At 45.9% G+C, this 22,846-nt stretch overlaps 1 protein-coding gene across 2 annotated transcripts in view; it reads right to left on the reverse strand.

Moving 5' to 3' along the window:
* Window positions 1-22,638, reverse strand: part of LOC139397295 (ras-related protein Rab-40B-like) — a 49,087-nt gene extending 26,449 nt beyond the window's left edge. Inside the window, exons 1-2 of one of the 2 annotated variants that reach the window (XM_071144090.1) lie at window positions 22,492-22,638; window positions 22,005-22,237 (exon numbers count right to left, since the gene is read on the reverse strand). In XM_071144090.1, coding sequence (XP_071000191.1) covers window positions 22,005-22,146 — 142 coding nt within the window. In that variant the 5' untranslated portion in view covers window positions 22,147-22,237; window positions 22,492-22,638. Of the gene's footprint in view, window positions 1-22,004; window positions 22,238-22,441 lie in introns of both variants that reach the window. The other variant, XM_071144089.1, reaches the window with a different exon arrangement.
* Window positions 22,639-22,846: the final 208 nt, after the last annotated feature.

A 22,846-nucleotide genomic window follows, 5' to 3' on the forward strand; every position in this document is an offset into this window, starting at 1 on the left:
TTTAAATGTACATATTTACGAGTGTATGCCTTTGTTGTCCCTCTCTGTGGACGCCGGTCCGTCTGCTGGATAGTCAGTCGACAGAAAGCCTCTGTCTGAGGTGTAGGTTGTTATAATGGATACTTCAGAGTACCATTCGGAAATGTTCTTAGACCGGATGCGTTTACCAGACTAAAGTGTTTAAAAACAGCTGCAGCCTGAATAATTGTTCTTTAATGTGTAGATTTCTCAGCCATTTCAACAAGGGAATGATCTCCACATTCTCTGGTCTAGTCCTTTTGTAGCGTTGCCAACCAATTCAACATGTAGCGACAGCTCCATATTTTCTGGTCTAATGTACATTTTGTCACGGGTGGTTTCATACTCTGTGGAAGAATGGTCTGTTCCATGACGCCTGCTGTGATGTCTGGGCTCACGGGTGGTTTCATACTCTGTGGAAGAATAGTCTGTTCCATGACGCCTGCTGTGATGTCTGGGCTCACGGGTGGTTTCATACTCTGTGGAAGAATGGTCTGTTCCATGACGCCTGCTGTGATGTCTTGGCTCACGGGTGGTTTCATACTCTGTGGAAGAATGGTCTGTTCCATGACGCCTGCTGTGATGTCTGGGCTCACGGGTGGTTTCATACTCTGTGGAAGAATGGTCTGTTCCATGACGCCTGCTGTGATGTCTGGGCTCATGGGAGTGTGGCCACTGACTAGTTAAAACTTTGTCTAAACAAGTATCTTGTTTAGAAGGCCAACATCACATCTTCTCACAAATTGAATATGAATCTATCATATAGTTTAAACAACCATCACATGCAAAACTAGTAATTGAGAAGTGTACACAAACAAAGACACAGTAATGTGTGTTTCCTGTCCTTCATGAGATCACCAAATGAAACCAATTTGACAGGATTGTTCTTTAAAAATACCCACGGACAATTCCCACATTCTCAAAAATATAAATATTGTTTAATTCTCCAATTTTGGGGATTGGGCGTTTTGGGCAAGAAGAATGTCTTTGTTCTCCATAGGCTCTGTCCCTCAATACCCCTTGGCAGAGAGTTTCTACCCGGGATTTATGACCGTTGTAAAACCTGTGGTGGGAGGGCCACAATATACACCCAGAAGGGCCACGCCATGACAACTCCAATGAAGTTGTAGAAACATCTCAAGGATGATCAATGGAAACAGGATGTATCTGAGCTCAATTTCGAGTCTCATAGCAAAGGGTCTGAAACCTTATTTACATAAGTTATCTTCTCTATTTTTAATACAGTTGGTACAATTTCTAAAAACCTGTTTTCGATTTGTCTTGGGGTATTGTGTGTAGATTGCTGGGGAAAACCCCCCCACATTTAATCAATTTTAGAATATGGCTATAACGTAACAAAGTGTGGAAAAACAAGGGGTCTGAATACTTTCCGAAGGCACTGTACTTCCATGTTTATGTCTATTGAATGATAGTTGATATGGGATGTGATTCTGACTCTTATGAAACTCTGTGTGAGGTGGCAGCTCCAGTTAAAACTGGCAAAGACAGTTTCCATATTAGGGCCCCTCAGGAGCCTGAAGGGTTATTTTGAGAGACAGTTTCCATATGAGGGCCCCTCAGGAGCCTGAAGGGTTATTTTGAGAGACAGTTTCCATATAAGGGCCCCTCAGGAGCCTGAAGGGTTATTTTGAGAGACAGTTTCCATATGAGGGCCCCTCAGGAGTCTGAAGGGTTATTTTGAGAGACAGTTTCCATATGAGGGCCCCTCAGGAGTCTGAAGGGTTATTTTGAGAGACAGTTTCCATATGAGGGCCCCTCAGGAGTCTGAATGGTTATTTTGAGAAAAACCCAAAGCCTAGCACATACAGCCTTACACACAAAACACTGTGGAGAGGCAACGTTATGTAAGGGGTTATGATAATCATTATTATGTCTGTTGACATGCATCATCAGAGGTCAAATAGGGGGTGCTTAAGTGCACTCCCTGAGAGAGTGGGGTCACGGCCAGTGATCAGCCATTATTGACAGCGACCCTGGTGCCTTGCTCAAGCTCATATCTGCACATTATTCAGCTAGTCAGCTTGGTGATTCGAACTAGAAACCTTTCGGTTAGTGGCCCAACACTTTAATCGTTAGGGTGACCTGCTGCCCTAGCGCCCTGTGTTGCCTGGCAGACCTGGTCAAACACACACCACACAGTATACTTTCCGTGTAAAAATAAATGCTCTCTCTAGGTTAGGATATGTCAGAGTAATTGTTGTACGATTAGTGTAGCTCTACGTATCCAGACAATAAGAAAACAGCTGCATTAGGTTGGTTGATTCCCTATGGGCTCTGGTGAACAGAAGTGCACTATAGAGGAAACATGGTGCCATTTGGGAGACATCCAGTCAGTCACCTACTACAGTACTACCAGCCTACTACAGTACTACCAGCCTAATACAGTACTACAAGCCTAATACAGTACTACCAGTCTAATACAGTAAGGCTGAATCCTACAGGTCACTCCCCCCTTTCCCTCCTTCTGTCAACCTTCATCCCTCCATCTGTCAACCTTCATCCCTCCATCTGTCAACCTTCATCCCTCCATCTCACCTCTCTGCCATTTGTTACTGATGGCATGCACTTTCTTTCAGTACGATTACTGTAGGGCTCAATATCTCTCCTCCTTCCCACTCTCTTTTCCTCTCCTCCCTCGCCTTCTGTTAAAGGCCCAGTCTAGTCAAAAATGTGATTTGTCTCACAATGGAGGTTGGAATAATACTGTGAAAGTTATGAAAATGCCCTTTAGTGTAAGAGCTGTTTGAAAAGACGCCTGAAATATCATCCTGTTTTAGTGGGATGGAGTTTTGGCCCTCCATGCTGATATTACCACGCAGTAATTTAGTACTTCTGTCTTTGTACATGCATGACTCTTTGCCTGTATGTGTGTGTTCTGAACTATAATCAAGTGATCTATTTTGGTTTGGAACGGTTCTGTGGCCTGCGACCTCAACAACAGTTTATGGAAGGATTCTGTTGGAGCAGAGGGATTCTAGAATCTCTGTGGTCATTCCACTGTCTGTGTTCCAACTGTTCCACTGCTTCTGGAGTCTGTGGTCACTCCACTGTCTGTGTTCCAACTGTTCCACTGCTTCTGGAGTCTGTGGTCATTCCACTGTCTGTGTTCCAACTGTTCCACTGCTTCTGGAGTCTGTGGTCATTCCACTGTCTGTGTTCCAACGGTTCCACTGCTTCTGGAGTCTGTGGTCATTCCACTGTCTGTGTTCCAACTGTTCCACTGCTTCTGGAGTCTGTGGTCATTCCACTGTCTGTGTTCCAACTGTTCCACTGCTTCTGGAGTCTGTGGTCATTCCACTGTCTGTGTTCCAATGGTTCCACTGCTTCTGGAGTCTGTGGTCATTCCACTGTCTGTGTTCCAACTGTTCCACTGCTTCTGGAGTCTGTGGTCATTCCACTGTCTGTGTTCCAACGGTTCCACTGCTTCTGGAGTCTGTGGTCATTCCACTGTCTGTGTTCCAACTGTTCCACTGCTTCTGGAGTCTGTGGTCATTCCACTGTCTGTGTTCCAACTGTTCCACTGCTTCTGGAGTCTGTGGTCATTCCACTGTCTGTGTTCCAACGGTTCCACTGCTTCTGGAGTCTGTGGTCATTCCACTGTCTGTGTTCCAACTGTTCCACTGCTTCTGGAGTCTGTGGTCATTCCACTGTCTGTGTTCCAACTGTTCCACTGCTTCTGGAGTCTGTGGTCATTCCACTGTCTGTGTTCCAACGGTTCCACTGCTTCTGGAGTCTGTGGTCATTCCACTGTCTGTGTTCCAACTGTTCCACTGCTTCTGGAGTCTGTGGTCATTCCACTGTCTGTGTTCCAACGGTTCCACTGCTTCTGGAGTCTGTGGTCATTCCACTGTCTGTGTTCCAACTGTTCCACTGCTAATGGAGTCTGTGGTCATTCCACTGTCTGTGTTCCAACTGTTCCACTGCTTCTGGAGTCTGTGGTCATTCCCCTGTGAGCGCTCCAACTCAGCCATCATCTCATCCAGACCGCCCAGCTCACTCTCTGTGCGCATCCCAAATGGTACGCTGTTCCCTACATAGTACACTATTTTTGACGAGAGCCCTATAGGGTATGATTTGGGACTGAAACATCTTTCTCTGGTTATGGACACTGGGCTGACCACAGAAATGCTTCCACTCTCCCTCCATGTCATCCCATTAGTAGAACTGACCCAAAACTGAGATGAACGTTGGATCCTGTTGATTCCACATTTAGTAGCCTAACGGCAACATAAATGATTGGCCAGAGCGCTGAAGGGGGAACACTGCCAGCATCCTAAATAGCGCCCTATTCCCTAGACAGTGCACTACGTTTGACCAGGGCCCATAGTGCTCCGGTAGAAAATAGTGCACTATATAGGGAACAGAGGTTGTGTCCCACGGTGTTTAAAACAAGCCAAACCAGCAGGGAAGTGGAGGAAACTGTGGCTCCTATATAAAACACACATCAGATTCATCATATCCTGTGATACTAGCAAAAACCGAGCAGGGCCACACTCAACAAAACATGTCAATACGACCAGGAAAAATTGTAGTGTACAAAAACATACAACAGATTTCACTGGTAGTGCAAGAGAACACCCAGATAATTCCCACACATTCTTCAGCGTGTGGATTTTGTCCGTGCTTTCAATGTAGAAACCAACACGTCATTCTAGCAGCAAAAGTCAGACAGAACTTAATCTTAAAGTAGCAATGTAGAGACAAACCTCAAAATAAGTTTGGGAAACATTCATTTGTCTCTTAATTGGTATACGTCAGGTAATAGGTATACCAAAATGTCATTTAAATTCTTCCGAGGGAGCTTGTCATGTGTCCCCTTATTGGATTCTCCAGAAGATTAAGGTGATAACTGCCACTACTCTGATTATAGTATAATCAGGAAAACCTGTTTTCAGAAGCACAACACAATGTCGCAGTGTTTTCATAAAGGACTGCAATAACAAATCGGAGTATGAACACACGCATGTGCGGACACACACACACACACACACACTTCCCACGGGAATAAAGGAATGACTTCACGCCGACCTTCGACTCCCTCCAGATGACGACGGTTGGTGTTGTTGTAATTGAGAACATTAGGAAAGAAACACTAAAGAGAGAAAATGAGGTAATTAGCAGCTAACTAAGGTCCTCTGAGGAAAACCATGTTTACGTCCCAAATAGATCCCTATCCACTATATGGTGCACTACTTTTGAACAGGACTCATAGGAAATAGGGTCCCATTTGGGATTCACACTAACTGCCTTTTATACAGTTCCTCTAGGCTTCAGTCAAACAAACATCAGTTAAAGGAAATAGAAACAAACACTGTTGATGTTGATGATGATGATGTTTTACATTTATACCCCATAACACTTTCCCTGAATCTCCAAAGTGCTTAGCATTGCATGTTGGGAAGTCTCCCTCAGGAGGTGTCTTAATAGAGTGACACATTCTGAATGTCGCAGAGCAGAAAAAAACAAGAACACAGTGCACTACATTTGGCCAGAACCCTGCGATTTGGGACACACTCACTGTAAAACACTTTCTCCATCTACCAGGTTGTTGTTCTTACATAATGGACAGTTTCCTGATCCACTGTGTGTTGGTAGCCTGTCTGCCTCACCGCTCACAGAATGGAACTCGTAATGCAACGAGCTCTTGGGTTTGTAAAAAAAATAGGAATATTCTTTAAAACTTTATGACCCTCTGTAAAGTCCTGAGATAGAATGTATACCCTCTCTGTTTAGGGCAGGCTATGACAGACTCAGTTAGGATGTATACCCTCTCTGTTTAGGGCAGGCTATGACAGACTCAGGATGTATACCCTCTCTGTTTAGGGCAGGCTATGACAGACTCAGTTAGGATGTATACCCTCTCTGTTTAGGGCAGGCTATGACAGACTCAGGATGTATATCCTCTCTGTTTAGGGCAGGCTATGACAGACTCAGGATGTATATCCTCTCTGTTTAGGGCAGGCTATGACAGACTCAGGATGTATATCCTCTCTGTTTAGGGCAGGCTATGACAGACTCAGGATGTATATCCTCTCTGTTTAGGGCAGGCTATGACAGACTCAGGATGTATATCCTCTCTGTTTAGGGCAGGCTATGGCAGACTCAGGATGTATATCCTCTCTGTTTAGGGCAGGCAATGACAGACTCAGTTAGGATGTATATCCTCTCTGTTTAGGGCAGGCTATGACAGACTCAGGATGTATATCCTCTCTGTTTAGGGCAGGCTATGACAGACTCAGGATGTATACCCTCTCTGTTTAGGGCAGGCTATGACAGACTCAGGATGTATATCCTCTCTGTTTAGGGCAGGCTATGACAGACTCAGGATGTATATCCTCTCTGTTTAGGGCAGGCTATGACAGACTCAGGATGTATATCCTCTCTGTTTAGGGCAGGCTATGGCAGACTCAGTTAGGATGTATATCCTCTCTGTTTAGGGCAGGCTATGACAGACTCAGGATGTATATCCTCTCTGTTTAGGGCAGGCAATGACAGACTCAGTTAGGAGGTATATCCTCTCTGTTTAGGGCAGGCTATGACAGACTCAGTTAGGATGTATATCCTCTCTGTTTAGGGCAGGCTATGACAGACTCAGTTAGGATGTATACCCTCTCTGTTTAGGGCAGGCTATGACAGACTCAGGATGTATATCCTCTCTGTTTAGGGCAGGCTATGGCAGACTCAGTTAGGATGTATATCCTCTCTGTTTAGGGCAGGCTATGACAGACTCAGGATGTATATCCTCTCTGTTTAGGGCAGGCTATGACAGACTCAGGATGTATACCCTCTCTGTTTAGGGCAGGCTATGACAGACTCAGTTAGGATGTATATCCTCTCTGTTTAGGGCAGGCTATGACAGACTCAGTTAGGATGTATACCCTCTCTGTTTAGGGCAGGCTATGACAGACTCAGGATGTATACCCTCTCTGTTTAGGGCAGGCTATGACAGACTCAGTTAGGATGTATATCCTCTCTGTTTAGGGCAGGCTATGACAGACTCAGTTAGGATGTATACCCTCTCTGTTTAGGGCAGGCTATGACAGACTCAGTTAGGATGTATATCCTCTCTGTTTAGGGCAGGCTATGACAGACTCAGGATGTATATCCTCTCTGTTTAGGGCAGGCTATGGCAGACTCAGTTAGGATGTATATCCTCTCTGTTTAGGGCAGGCTATGACAGACTCAGGATGTATATCCTCTCTGTTTAGGGCAGGCAATGACAGACTCAGTTAGGATGTATATCCTCTCTGTTTGGGGCAGGCTATGACAGACTCAGTTAGGATGTATATCCTCTCTGTTTAGGGCAGGCTATGACAGACTCAGGATGTATATCCTCTCTGTTTAGGGCAGGCTATGACAGACTCAGGATGTATATCCTCTCTGTTTAGGGCAGGCTATGACAGACTCAGGATGTATATCCTCTCTGTTGAGGTCCGGCTATGACAGACTCAGTTAGGATGTATACCCTCTCTGTTTAGGGCAGGCTATGACAGACTCAGTCAGGATGTATACCCTCTCTGTTTAGGGCAGGCTATGACAGACTCATTTCACCCTGGAAAAGCTCCCCAACCAGGGGAATGGGGAAGGCTGTCTGGAAATCAAATCAAATTCTATTGGTCACATATTTCGCAGATGTTATTGCAGGTGTAGCAAAATGCTTGTGTTCCTACTGTAGCACCAACAGTACAGAAGAATGAAATTAATAAATATATAAATGTTAGACTAAGCACTGTCGGGGGTGGCATTGACTTAAATACAGTAGAATAGAAAACAGTCTACACATATGAGATGAGTAAAGCAGTATGTAAACATTATAAAAGTGACTAGTGTTCCATTATTAAAGTGACCAGTGATTCCATGTCTATGGATATAGGGCAGCAGCCTCTAAGGTGCAGGGTTGCGTAACTGGGTGGAAGCTGGCTAGTGATGGCTATTTAACAGTCTGATGGCCTTGAGATAGACTGAAAAACAGCTTCTCGGTCCCAGCTTTGATGCACCTGTACTGACCTCGCTCAGGTGGTTGATGTCCTTGATTATCTTTTTGGCCTTCCTGCGACATCGGGTGCTGTAAGTGTCCTGGAGGGCACGTAGTTTGGTGATACATTGGGCAGACACCACCACCCTCTGGGTGTTGAATGCTGAGCTATAGTTAATGAACAGCAATCTTACATTAGGTATTCCTCTTGTCCAGATTGGATAGGGCAGTGGGCAGTGTGCAGTGTGCAGTGCGATTGCATCGTCTGTGGATCTATTGGGGGGGTAAGCAAATTGAAGTGTGTCTAGGGTGTCAGGTAAGGTAGAGGTGATATGATCCTTAACCAGCCTCTCAAAGCACTTCATGATGACAGAAGTTAGTGCTACGGGGCGATAGTCATTTAGTTCAGTTACCTTTGCTTTCTTGGGTACAGGAACAATAGTTGACATCTTGAAGCATGTGGAGACAGCAGACTGAGATAGGGAGAGATTGAATATGTCCATAAACACTCCAGCCAGGTGGTCTGTGCATGCTCTGAGGACGCGGCTAGGGATGCCGTCTGGGCTGGCAGCCTTGTGAGGGTTAACAGTCTTAACATGTCTTACTCACGTCGGCCATGGAGAAGGAGAGCCCACAGTCCTTGTAACAGGCCACGTCGGCCATGGAGAAGGAGAGCCCACAGTCCTTGTAGCAGGCCACGGAGAAGGAGAGCCCACAGTCCTTGTAACAGGCCACGTCGGCCATGGAGAAGGAGAGCCCACAGTCCTTGTAGCAGGCCACGGAGAAGGAGAGCCCACAGTCCTTGTAACAGGCCACGGAGAAGGAGAGCCCACAGTCCTTGTAACAGGCCACGTCGGCCATGGAGAAGGAGAGCCCACAGTCCTTGTAGCAGGCCACGGAGAAGGAGAGCCCACAGTCCTTGTAACAGGCCACGTCGGCCATGGAGAAGGAGAGCCCACAGTCCTTGTAGCAGGCCACGGAGAAGGAGAGCCCACAGTCCTTGTAACAGGCCACGTCGGCCATGGAGAAGGAGAGCCTACAGTCCTTGTAGCAGGCCACGGAGAAGGAGAGCCCACAGTCCTTGTAGCAGGCCACGTTGGCCATGGAGAAGGAGAGCCCACAGTCCTTGTAGCAGGCCAAGTTGGCCATGGAGAAGGAGAGCCCACAGTCCTTGTAAACAGGCCACGTCGGTGGCACTGTGTTATCCTCGAAGTGGGTGAAGAAGTTGCTTGTCCAGAAGCAAGACGTCGGTTTCCGCGACGTGACTGGTTTTCCCCTTCGTAGTCCGTGATTGTCTGTAGACCCTGCCACATACAGTGCCTTGCGAAAGTATTCGGCCCCCTTGAACTTTGCGACCTTTTGCCACATTTCAGGCTTCAAACATAAAGATATAAAACTGTATTTTTTTGTGAAGAATCAACAACAAGTGGGACACAATCATGAAGTGGAACGACATTTATTGGATATTTCAAACTTTTTTAACAAATCAAAAACTGAAAAATTGGACGTGCAAAATTATTCAGACCCTTTACTTTCAGTGCAGCAAACTCTCTCCAGAAGTTCAGTGAGGATCTCTGAATGATCCAATGTTGACCTAAATGACTAATGATGATAAATACAATCCACCTGTGTGTAATCAAGTCTCCGTATAAATGCACCTGCACTGTGATAGTCTCAGAGGTCCGTTAAAAGCGCAGAGAGCATCATGAAGAACAAGGAACACACCAGGCAGGTCCGAGATACTGTTGTGAAGAAGTTTAAAGCCGGATTTGGATACAAAAATATTTCCCAAGCTTTAAACATCCCAAGGAGCACTGTGCAAGCGATAATATTGAAATGGAAGGAGTATCAGACCACTGCAAATCTACCAAGACCTGGCCGTCCCTCTAAACTTTCAGCTCATACAAGGAGAAGACTGATCAGAGATGCAGCCAAGAGGCCCACGATCACTCTGGATGAACTGCAGAGATCTACAGCTGAGGTGGGAGACTCTGTCCATAGGACAACAATCAGTCATATATTGCACAAATCTGGCCTTTATGGAAGAGTGGCAAGAAGAAAGCCATTTCTTAAAGATATCCATAAAGTGTCGTTTAAAGTTTGCCACAAGCCACCTGGGAGACACACCAAACATGTGGAAGAAGGTGCTCTGGTCAGATGAAACCAAAATTGAACTTTTTGGCAACAATGCAAAACGTTATGTTTGGCGTAAAAGCAACACAGCTCATCACCCTGAACACACCATCCCCACTGTCAAACATGGTGGTGGCAGCATCATGGTTTGGGCCTGCTTTTCTTCAGCAGGGACAGGGAAGATGGTTAAAATTGATGGGAAGATGGATGGAGCCAAATACAGGACCATTCTGGAAGAAAACCTGATGGAGTCTGCAAAAGACCTGAGACTGGGACGGAGATTTGTCTTCCAACAAGACAATGATCCAAAACATAAAGCAAAATCTACAATGGAATGGTTCAAAAATAAACATATCCAGGTGTTAGAATGGCCAAGTCAAAGTCCAGACCTGAATCCAATCGAGAATCTGTGGAAAGAACTGAAAACTGCTGTTCACAAATGCTCTCCATCCAACCTCACTGAGCTCGAGCTGTTTTGCAAGGAGGAATGGGAAATTTCAGTCTCTTGATGTGCATAACTGATAGAGACATACCCCAAGCGACTTACAGCTGTAATCGCAGCAAAAGGTGGCGCTACAAAGTATTACCTTAAGGGGGCTGAATAATTTTGCACGCCCAATTTTTCAGTTTTTGATTTGTTAAAAAAGTTTGAAATATCCAATAAATGTCGTTTCACTTCATGATTGTGTCCCACTTGTTGTTGATTCTTCACAAAAAAATACAGTTTTATATCTTTAACTTTGAAGCCTGAAATGTGGCAAAAGGTCGCAAAGTTCAAGGGGGCCGAATACTTTCGCAAGGCACTGTACGTCTCGTGTTTGTGCCGTTGAATTGCGACTCCACTTTGTCTCTATACTGACCGTTTTCCTGTTTGACTGCCTTATGGAGGGAATAACTACACTGTTTGTATTCGTCCTTATTCCCAGTCACTTTGACATGGTTAATGCGGTGGTTCTTGCTTTCAGTTTTGCGCGAATGCTGCCACCTGTCCACGTTTTCTAGTTTGGGTAGGTTTAAATAGTCACAGTGGGTTGTGAACTCTCAACCAGACAGTACTGTTAATAGACATCATGGAGGCGTTACAAGCTTCTAGAATATTCCCAGCAAATTATTAGTAGTGACAACGGACTCTCCCATCATCTCCCCGTCCCTCTGTCTCTATTCCTCTCTTGCCCTATTATCTCTGTCCCCGTCCCTCTGTCTCTATTCCTCTCTCGCCCTATTATCTCTGTCTCTATTCCTCTCTCGCCCTATTATCTCTGTCCCTGTCCCTCTGTCTCTATTCCTCTCTCACCCTATTATCTCTGTCCCTGTCCCTCTGTCTCTATTCCTCTCTCACCCTATCATCTCTGTCTCTATTCCTCTCTCACCCTATCATCTCTGTCTCTATTCCTCTCTCACCCTATTATCTCTCCCTCTTTTTCTCATTGTCAACATTCACTTGACTACCCTCATTCCATTGGATTTCATTTGAGGGTATTTTTATGCAGATCTGTTTTACCATTTAGAAAGTAAATTATTTTATGTATCTAGTCCCCTCATTTGAAGATATCATACATATATTTGGACAAATTCACTTATTATACAATACATGTTCACTAATAGACCTAGCATCAAAGCTACCAAATCATAAACGTACCTAGTGGTTTCCCACAATATCTAATAGATCAGTTGTAATAGAAGACTGTGTAGCAGCCAGACCCGAAAGAGAACAAAGAGGTTACCAGAGAGTTCTTTCCTGTGCTCTCCAATGAGCAGGGTTGGGAAGTAACAGATTACATGTAACGGATTCCAAAAAAAGTACCAGAAAAAATATTTTAAATCAGATTACAGATACTTTTTAACAATTAGATGATTACTTCTAGGATTACTTTTAAATTAAGGATTCAGCTACTTCGAGCACACAGGCATGCAACCTCCGTAGACAAACATTGGCAGTAGAACGGCCTTACTGATGAGCTCAGTGATATTCAACGTGGAACCATCATAGGATGCCACCTTTCCAACAAGTCAGTGTCAAATTTCTTCCCTGCTAGAGCTGCCCCGGTCAACTGTAAGTGCTGTTATTGTGAAGTGGAAACGTCTAGGAGCAACAACGGCTCAGCCGCAAAGTGGTAGGCCACACAAGCTCACAGAACGTGACCGCCAAGTGCTGAAGTGCGTAAAATTTGTCTGTCATCAGTTACAACACTCCCTGCCGAGTTCCAAACTGCCTCTGGAAGCAACGTCAGCACAAAAACTGTTAGTCGGGAGCTTCATGAAATGGGTTTCCATGGCCGAGCAGCCACACACAAGCCTAAGACCACCATGCGCACTGCCAAGCGTCGACTGGAGTGGTGTAAAGCTCACTGCCATTGGACTCTGGAGCAGTGGAAGCGCGTTCTCTGGACTCATGAATCACGCTTCACCATCTGGCAGTCCAACCGACGAGAATGGGTTTGGTGGATGCCAGGAGGACGCTACCTGCCACAATGCATTGTGCCAACAGTAAAGTTCGGTGGAGGAGGAATAATGGTCTGGGTCTGGTTTAATGGTTCGGGCTGGATCCCTTAGTTCCAGTGAAGGGAAATCTTGATGCTACAACATACAATGACATTCTAGACGATTCTGTGATTCAAACTTTGTGGCAACAGTTTGGGGAAGTCTCTTTCCTGTTTCATCATGATTATAGACCTCGCTTTGTGCACTAGGCAATTAAGATATCGTTTGTCGAGATCGGTGTGGAAGAACTTGACTGGGCTGCACAGAACCTGAACCCCATCAAACACCTTTGGAATTAATTGGAACGCCGACTGCGAGCCAGGCCTAAACGCTGAACATCAGTGCCCGACCTCACTAATGCTGTTGTGGCTGAATGGAAGCAAGTCCCTGCAGCAATGTTCCAACATCTAGTGAACAGCCTTCCCAGAAAAGTGAAGGCTGTTATAGCAGCAAAGAGGGGACCAACTTTGGAATGAGATGTTCGAAGAGCTGGTGTCCACATACTTTTGGTCGTGTTGTGCCTTCGGAAAGTATTCAGACCCCTTGCCTTTTTCCAAATGTTGTTATATTACAGCCTTATTTGAAAATGGATAAACCAAATAATAATCCTCAGCGACACACACACACACACACACACAATACCCCATAATGACAAAGTGAAAACAGGTTTTTAGAAATACCAAATTTATTAAAAATAGAAAACAGAAATACCTAATTTACATAAGTATTCAGACCCTTTGCTATGAGACCTGAAATTGAGCTCAGGTGCATCCTGTTTCCATTGATCATCCTTGAGATGTTTCTACAATTTGATTGGAGTCCCCCTATGGTAAATTCAATTGATTGGACATGATTTGGAAAGGCACACAACTGTCTATGAACGCTTCCCCAGTTGACAGTGCATGTCATAGCAAAAACCAAGCCATAAGGTCAAAGGAATTGTATGTATGGCTCCGAGACAGGATTGTGTCGAGCACAGATCTGGCGAAGGGTACCAAAACAATTCTCCAGCATTGAAGGTCCCCATAAACAGTGGCCTCCATCATTCTAAAATGGAAGAATTTGGAACTACCAAGATTCTTCCTGGAGCTGGACGCCCAGCCAAACTGAGCAATCTGGGGAGAAGGGCCTTGGTCAGGGAGATGACCAAGAACCCGATGGTCACTATGACTAGAGCTCTAGAGTTCCTCTGTGGCGATGGGAGAACCTTCCAGGTGGACAACCATCTCTGCAGCACTCCACCAATCAGGCTTTATGGTAGAGTGGCCAGACGGAAGCCACTCCTCAGTAAAAGGCACATGACATCCTGCTTGGAGTTTGCCAAAAGCCACCTAAAAAGACTCTCAGACCATGAGAATAAATATTATCCGGTCTGATGAAACCAAGCGTCATGTCTGGAGATAACCTGGCATCATCCCTACGGTGAAGCACGGTGGTAGCAGCATCATGTTGTGGGGATTTTGTTCAGCGGCAGGGATTGAGGGACTAGTGAAGCATGGTGGTGGCACCATCCCTACGGTGAAGCACGGTGGTAGCAGCATCATGTTGTGGGGATGTTGTTCAGTGGCAGGGACTGAGGGACTAGTGAAGCATGGTGGTAGCAGCATCATGTTGTGGGGATGTTGTTCAGCGGCAGGGACTGAGGAACTAGTGAAGCATGGTGGTGGCACCATCCCTACGGTGAAGCACGGTGGTAGCAGCATCATGTTGTGGGGATGTTGTTCAGCGGCAGGGACTGAGGGACTAGTGAAGCATGGTGGTGGCACCATCCCTACAGTGAAGCATGGTGGTGGCACCATCCCTACGGTGAAGCATGGTGGTGGCAGCATCATGTTGTTTGGATGTTGTTCAGCGGCAGGGACTGGGAGACTAGTGAGGCATGGTGGTGGCACCATCCCTATGGTGAAGCATAGTGTTGGCAGCATCATGGTGTGGGGATGTTTTCAGTGGCAGGGACTGAGGGACTAGTCAGGGTCGTGAAAAAGATGAACGGACCAAAGTACAGAGAGATCCTTGATGAAAACCTAAAGACCTCAGACTGGGGCGAAGGTTCACCTTCCAACAGGGCAACAACCCTAAGCACACAGCCAAGACAATGCAGGAGTGGCTTCGGGACAAGTCTCAATCTTAGGCTGAAGGTAGCGAGGGGTAGTACATCTTGCTGCCCTGTGGGCAAGTACCATGGTCTGGTAGTGGATGCGAGCTTCGACTGGAAGCCAGTGGAGTGTGCAGAGGATGGAACAAGCAGGGAGCTGGGAGCCCAGCCAACAGTGAGTTGCAGTAGTCCAGACGGGAGATGACAAGTGCCTGGATTAGGATGTGCCACTTGCTGTGTGAGGTAGGATTGTACACTACGGATATTGCAGAGCATGAACCTGCAGGAGCGAGTCACTGCTTTGATGTTTGCAGAGAATGACAGGGTGTTGTCCAGGGTCACGCCAACGTTCTTTGACTCTGGGAGGGCGACACTGTGGAGTTGTTAACCGTGATGGAGAGGTCTTGGAGTGGGCAGGCCTTTTCGGGCAGGAAGAACAGCTCTGTCTTGTTGAGGTTGAGCTCGAGGTGTAGAAAACAGTAAAAATAAAGAAAAACCCTTGAATGAGTTTGTGTGTCCAAACATTTGACTGGTACACACATTATATATATATATATATATATATATATATAAAATAAAGTTTTTAATTTAGTCATTCTTTAACACACACACATACATACATATATATATATATATATATATATATATATATGTTAAAGAATAGGACTAAATTAAACTTTATTTAAATAAAGTTATAATTGATTTAGTCCTATTCTTTAAGTTATATTTTTGGTTGAGATGGAGAAGGGAATCCAACATTTCAATTAACAATTTGTAGACTGGAATTAAAGCCAGACTAAGTCAATGGCACAGCTGGAACTTTCCAGGCAGAAGATAAAACTCCTTCAAATGTTGATATTTGGCTGTGTTGACAACCAAACACAATTCAATATCATTTTTGAAGTACAATAAATGTCTTATTAACAAGGATTCATATCTCCAACTCAACCTAAAATAAAAGTTAAAGAATGGGATTAAACCAGTGACTCAGATGGAACTATCCAAACAATAAATACATTTCAGTTGAATGTTGATATTTGGTTGCGTTGTCAACCAAACACAATATTACTTTTGTAATCCAGTAAATTGCCTGAAGTTAAGGCCATTTTACAAACTAATGTAACATTCAACCATAATTGAATAAAACATACATGCCCACATTGAGGTTACTCGTAACTAATATATATATATATATAATATCTTATATAATAATTTAAAGGGTGCATGTTCAAGATAGCATGAATAGGTCGTCACAGGACTGTGATAATCTGTACAGAATCTCCAACGGCATTGATCACTTGCACCATGTAGTTTTAATGTAATCTCAACTGTAATCCAGGTCATTTGGTTCTGCTGTCAGATAAAGCACAGTTATAACACAATCTGTTGAATAAATAAACCAAATATCTGACATTCTATTAACCTTTTGAACTTTGCCATGCTTTTAAAATGGTGGAAAGCATAGTTATTAGACATGTTGTGACAACTAAACCAAAATTCTGACATTGTTTTTTTCATTGGAATTTGGTAGTGCTTTTATATGGTTGAACACATAGTGGTAACACTTTGGTAATTCAACTAACGTTTGGCTGTCTTTTTGTGTGGGTGAATATAGGTTGTAATCTCAACCAAATATTATCCATGTTGAAATGACGTGGTGTGCCCAGTGGGTGGTCACTAGCTGGCACAGCCACAAAGTCATAAAACCAGATTTTAAACCTAACCACACTGCTAACCATAATGCCTAACCGTTACCATAAATTAATTGTTTTCATACATTTTTACAATACAGCCAATTTTGACTTTGCAGCTTTCCCCATTTAGTGGAAACCGCTCAGCTCTGGCTCCAGGACGAGACTCATGCCAAGAAACGTCAACCTGCGAAAAATGCGCTCTTGCAACAGCTGCATAGTGCGGATGGATCCCAGCCTATGGAATAAAAGTTTGAGGTAGTTCCTTCCTTCTAAACTCCACTGTGGTATAGTGCTCTGTACTGTCAAAAACAAGTTTATTTTAAGGTGGGGCTTTTATTGCTCAATCGAATTTGTGCTGATTCCACAAAAATATTGATAGGCCTTACAGACACATGCTAAAACTCGTACACTTTTGATAAGACTTAAAAAGGCAAACTATCGAGTTATCAAAAAGTGTCACGAACAAAAACGTAAACATTAGGTCTATAGCAAATGCAGCATATGGCATATATTTTAACATGCAAATAGCACATATCGGTAGTGCTGAAACGAAAGGATTCCATTCCATGAGAGCAGCATTTCCTTTTCAACTGGAAGCAATAAGCCCAATCAGTCCTCCAGGACAACAAAGTCATAAACAACAGAGTAGGCTAATAAGTCCATAGTTTTTGGGTTATGCTCCGGTAAAACAATTTGGCTCATCTATATTTCCAAGTCCTATACTTTTAGATCAAGGGGTAGGCCTATGAAATTAATTGGAATGACAGGAAATCTGACAGACTGGTTTTTAATGTAAAAACAGTCTAATCCTATTATTCTTATTATCTGTAGTGCAAAGCAATGAAGCCTACATAACCAACGCATAAAGTAAAACGCAAAGAAATTATGGCCAGCTATGTAAACTCTAACATTGATTTATCTTAGATATAGATGTCATTCAATTTAAATGTTTGTATTTTTCTAATGCCTCTTAAGGGGAGCATAGTCTAAAAGTAATTAGATTACTTTATGGGGTTTGGGTAATCCAAAAGTTACTTTCCTAATTAAAATTTGTCAGGTAACTAGAACCTAACAAATTACACTTAGAAAGTAACCTACCAAACATTCTTCCTGAGGTACTCTCTCCCCAGGCCTGGAACTAGAAGAGTCAGTCCCTGAGGTACTCTCTCCCCAGGCCTGGAACTAGAAGAGTCAGTCCCTGAGGTACTCTCTCCCCAAGCCTTGAACTAGAAGAGTCAGTCCCTGAGGTACTCTCTCCCCAGGCCTGGAACTAGTAGAGTCAGTCCCTGAGGTACTCTCTCCCCAAGCCTTGAACTAGAAGAGTCAGTCCCTGAGGTACTCTCTCCCCAGGCCTGGAACTAGTAGAGTCAGTCCCTGAGGTACTCTCTCCCCAGGCCTGGAACTAGTAGAGTCAGTCCCTGAGGTACTCTCTCCCCAGGCCTGGAACTAGAAGAGTCAGTCCCTGAGGTACTCTCTCCCCAGGCCTGGAACTAGAAGAGTCAGTCCCTGAGGTACTCTCTCCCCAGGCCTGGAACTAGAAGAGTCAGTCCCTGAGGTACTCTCTCCCCAGGCCTGGAACTAGTAGAGTCAGTCCCTGAGGTACTCTCTCCCCAGGTCTGGAACTAGTAGAGTCAGTCCCTGAGGTACTCTCTCCCCAGGCCTGGAACTAGAAGAGTCAGTCCCTGAGGTACTCTCTCCCCAGGCCTGGAACTAGTAGAGTCAGTCCCTGAGGTACTCTCTCCCCAGGCCTGGAACTAGAAGAGTCAGTCCCTGAGGTACTCTCTCCCCAGGCCTGGAACTAGTAGAGTCAGTCCCTGAGGTACTCTCTCCCCAGGCCTGGAACTAGTAGAGTCAGTCCCTGAGGTACTCTCTCCCCAGGCCTGGAACTAGTAGAGTCAGTCCCTGAGGTACTCTCTCCCCAGGCCTGGAACTAGTAGAGTCAGTCCCTGAGGTACTCTCTCCCCAGGCCTGGAACTAGTAGAGTCAGTCCCTGAGGTACTCTCTCCCCAGGCCTGGAACTAGTAGAGTCAGTCCCTGAGGTACTCTCTCCCCAGGCCTGGAACTAGTAGAGTCAGTCCCTGAGGTACTCTCTCCCCAGGCCTGGAACTAGAAGAGTCAGTCCCTGAGGTACTCTCTCCCCAGGCCTGGAACTAGAAGAGTCAGTCCCTGAGGTACTCTCTCCCCAGGCCTGGAACTAGAAGAGTCAGTCCCTGAGGTACTCTCTCCCCAGGCCTGGAACTAGTAGAGTCAGTCCCTGAGGTACTCTCTCCCCAGGCCTGGAACTAGTAGAGTCAGTCCCTGAGGTACTCTCTCCCCAGGCCTGGAACTAGTAGAGTCAGTCCCTGAGGTACTCTCTCCCCAGGCCTGGAACTAGTAGAGTCAGTCCCTGAGGTACTCTCTCCCCAGGCCTGGAACTAGTAGAGTCAGTCCCTGAGGTACTCTCTCCCCAGGCCTGGAACTAGAAGAGTCAGTCCCTGAGGTACTCTCTCCCCAGGCCTGGAACTAGTAGAGTCAGTCCCTGAGGTACTCTCTCCCCAGGCCTGGAACTAGTAGAGTCAGTCCCTGAGGTACTCTCTCCCCAGGCCTGGAACTAGAAGAGTCAGTCCCTGAGGTACTCTCTCCCCAGGCCTGGAACTAGTAGAGTCAGTCCCTGAGGTACTCTCTCCCCAGGCCTGGAACTAGTAGAGTCAGTCCCTGAGGTACTCTCTCCCCAGGCCTGGAACTAGAAGAGTCAGTCCCTGAGGTACTCTCTCCCCAGGCCTGGAACTAGAAGAGTCAGTCCCTGAGGTACTCTCTCCCCAGGCCTGGAACTAGAAGAGTCAGTCCCTGAGGTACTCTCTCCCCAGGCCTGGAACTAGTAGAGTCAGTCCCTGAGGTACTCTCTCCCCAGGCCTGGAACTAGAAGAGTCAGTCCCTGAGGTACTCTCTCCCCAGGCCTGGAACTAGTAGAGTCAGTCCCTGAGGTACTCTCTCCCCAGGCCTGGAACTAGTAGAGTCAGTCCCTGAGGTACTCTCTCCCCAGGCCTGGAACTAGAAGAGTCAGTCCCTGAGGTACTCTCTCCCCAGGCCTGGAACTAGAAGAGTCAGTCCCTGAGGTACTCTCTCCCCAGGCCTGGAACTAGTAGAGTCAGTCCCTGAGGTACTCTCTCCCCAGGCCTGGAACTAGTAGAGTCAGTCCCTGAGGTACTCTCTCCCCAGGCCTGGAACTAGTAGAGTCAGTCCCTGAGGTACTCTCTCCCCAGGCCTGGAACTAGTAGAGTCAGTCCCTGAGGTACTCTCTCCCCAGGCCTGGAACTAGAAGAGTCAGTCCCTGAGGTACTCTCTCCCCAGGCCTGGAACTAGTAGAGTCAGTCCCTGAGGTACTCTCTCCCCAGGCCTGGAACTAGTAGAGTCAGTCCCTGAGGTACTCTCTCCCCAGGCCTGGAACTAGAAGAGTCAGTCCCTGAGGTACTCTCTCCCCAGGCCTGGAACTAGAAGAGTCAGTCCCTGAGGTACTCTCTCCCCAGGCCTGGAACTAGTAGAGTCAGTCCCTGAGGTACTCTCTCCCCAGGCCTGGAACTAGTAGAGTCAGTCCCTGAGGTACTCTCTCCCCAGGCCTGGAACTAGTAGAGTCAGTCCCTGAGGTACTCTCTCCCCAGGCCTGGAACTAGAAGAGTCAGTCCCTGAGGTACTCTCTCCCCAGGCCTGGAACTAGAAGAGTCAGTCCCTGAGGTACTCTCTCCCCAGGCCTGGAACTAGTAGAGTCAGTCCCTGAGGTACTCTCTCCCCAGGCCTGGAACTAGTAGAGTCAGTCCCTGAGGTACTCTCTCCCCAGGCCTGGAACTAGTAGAGTCAGTCCCTGAGGTACTCTCTCCCAAGTCTGTATTATATACACAAACATAGGATGCACTTCATTGTTTTGTTTTTTTTACTTACAGAGAACAGAAATATGCATTTATGCTCACAACCTAATTATTGTATCATGCCCTGCCGTAGCTCTTGTGTTTCCCCTCAGCATTCTTCTTGCAGTGTGTATGATGATTGCTGTGGAAAAACCGTGGCTCGGGCAGTACTGGAGGTATTGACTTATTGGAAAGCATTGGTGTGTGCTTTTCCTGAATAGCTGTCTGATGTCTGAGCTGCCTTCGACCAACACTGGAGAGACTTTTCCCACGGTTGAAGAAACAAGCTTGGACGTGCCTTCGAACCAACGCTAGAGAGAGAGAGTTTTCCCACGGTTGAAGAAACAAGCTCAGACATGCCCGAAATCAACATCTACCTACCACCTTTAGGGTAGCACACTCAAGTTATACATTGTGAAAATCAATGGGTGGTGAGACATTATATGGCCAAGATTTCATTACACTTCTTTTATGTTGAAGTACAAGGTACATTATGGCACATTGTTACGGTGTGGATTTCTTATTTAGGGACGCGGATAAGGGATATTAGAGAGATCGAGAGAGCAAGAGAGATGGGGGGGAGAGAGATGGGGGGAGAGAGAGAGATGGGGGAGAGAGATGGGGGAGGGAGAGAGAGAGATGGGGGAGAGAGAGAGAGAGCGATGGGGGGAGAGAGAGAGAGATGGGGGAGAGAGAGAGAGAGAGATGGGGGAGAGAGAGAGAGAGAGAGATGGGGGAGAGAGAGAGAGATGGGGGAGAGAGAGAGAGAGAGATGGTGGGGATAGAGAGATGGGGGATAGAGAGAGAGAGAGATGGGGGGAGAGAGAGAGAGATGGGGGAGAGAGAGAGATGGGGGGAGAGAGAGAGATGGGGGGAGAGAGAGAGAGAGATGGGGGAGAAAGAGATATTGGGGGGAGAGAGAAAGAGAGATGGGGGTGGAGAACCAGTTATCTGACAGATGACTGTAATATTACAGTCAACCTCTTATGGCAGAGTGCAACAAGTCAGTCAATATCTCCAGTAATAAAACATCCATTGTTTTTTCCCCCCTAGAAGACTGTCAAGCTCTGACACTGGTGGGTGACATCAAAGGCCATAATATGTCTTGTCCTTCGTGATGATCATCCATACTCTGGTCCGAAATGGCACCATATTCCCTAAATAGGGCACTACTTTTGACCAGAGTAATATGGGCCCTAGTCAGAAGTAGTGCACCATTTGGGATACACTGACTCGCAGACGTCCAAGATGACATGCCCAGCCATGGTCTTAGTCCACTAATCCCAAATATAACCGCATTTAACTTCAAGAATGTGCACTGGCTAGCTAAGGAATGACGACCACTGCGCTTTTCTGGGCTCAGATGACATGTACTGTACCAGCCATAACGAGTTGTGCATAAAATGGACTGCGTGTGATCACTGGTTTGTGTTGCGCAATCCATATATGTTCCTTTCAATATTTCGATTCGTGGTGATCATAACATCAAATCAATCAAATGTATTTATAAAGCCCTTTCTACATCAGGCTATGTCACAACGTGCTGTACAGAAACCCAGCCTAAAACCACAAACAGCAAGCAAAGCAGATGTAGAAGCACGGCGTAGAAGTCATGTTAATTAAACCTTTTCTATAAATAAAATGTTTGAAATGAAAATGTATTGTTTGTTTCTTTGTATTTACACTGTTGTAAACTGGACACTCACCCATGTTGTAGCCATATGGAGACTCGCTGGCTCCGTCCTCGAGGCTCGCAAGTATCTCCCCCTTTCCCACATCGCTGTCCCCGACCAGGAGAAACTTGAGCAGAAAATCGTAAGCCTTGGCGGGGCTGGTTCTGTGGTTCATCCTCACGGTGAAGAATGATTATGTTCCATCATGGAACACCGTGTACACGACTGTTCACTTCTTCCGTTTCTCCTCCAACTCGAGATTTGAGCTGTGTGACGCACGAATCAAAGGAGCAAAGAAGAGAGTCAAATTGAATGTGGTGTTCTTCGACTGTTTATATTACGATTCAAAAATAATATCTGGTAACTCACAAAGTCTCCAAAATAGAAGCTTGAATGAAAGCTACAAGTGTCAATTTGGTCACCGAAAGTGACAACACAATGTAATTAAAAATGTATAAAAATGAGCCTACATCTACAGTGTAATCCACTGTAACGTCAAAGCTTGCCGCTCACGCCGAACCTGTTCCTGTGCTCAAATCTTCTTTCCATAAATCCTTCATTCACGCTACCGTGCCTTTAAAGTACCAGAAGTGTCATTTTTTTTATAGTCCTGCTTTTGGGTCGCCAGCCACGCTGTTCCGCAGCTCTCTCGGATGTCTGTCGTTTCCTCTCTCCAAGCAGGCATGTCTCCAGTAGCCGCAGAGGGTCAAGCCTTGCGCCGCTATGGTTGGCTCATCCAGCGGGTTGCTAGGGCAGCCTTGAATCGGTAGTAGTCGCTGCAAACGTCAGTCAAAAACCCTAAATACCCATTTGATACAAGAGAGGGGTGTGACTACCGCTGCTTGCCAAGCCTTGTTCGGTCTGAGCTGGAGTCA

The sequence above is a fragment of the Oncorhynchus clarkii genome, unplaced genomic scaffold (genome assembly GCF_045791955.1).
Source record: "Oncorhynchus clarkii lewisi isolate Uvic-CL-2024 unplaced genomic scaffold, UVic_Ocla_1.0 unplaced_contig_5476_pilon_pilon, whole genome shotgun sequence".
Lineage (NCBI taxonomy): Eukaryota > Metazoa > Chordata > Actinopteri > Salmoniformes > Salmonidae > Oncorhynchus > Oncorhynchus clarkii.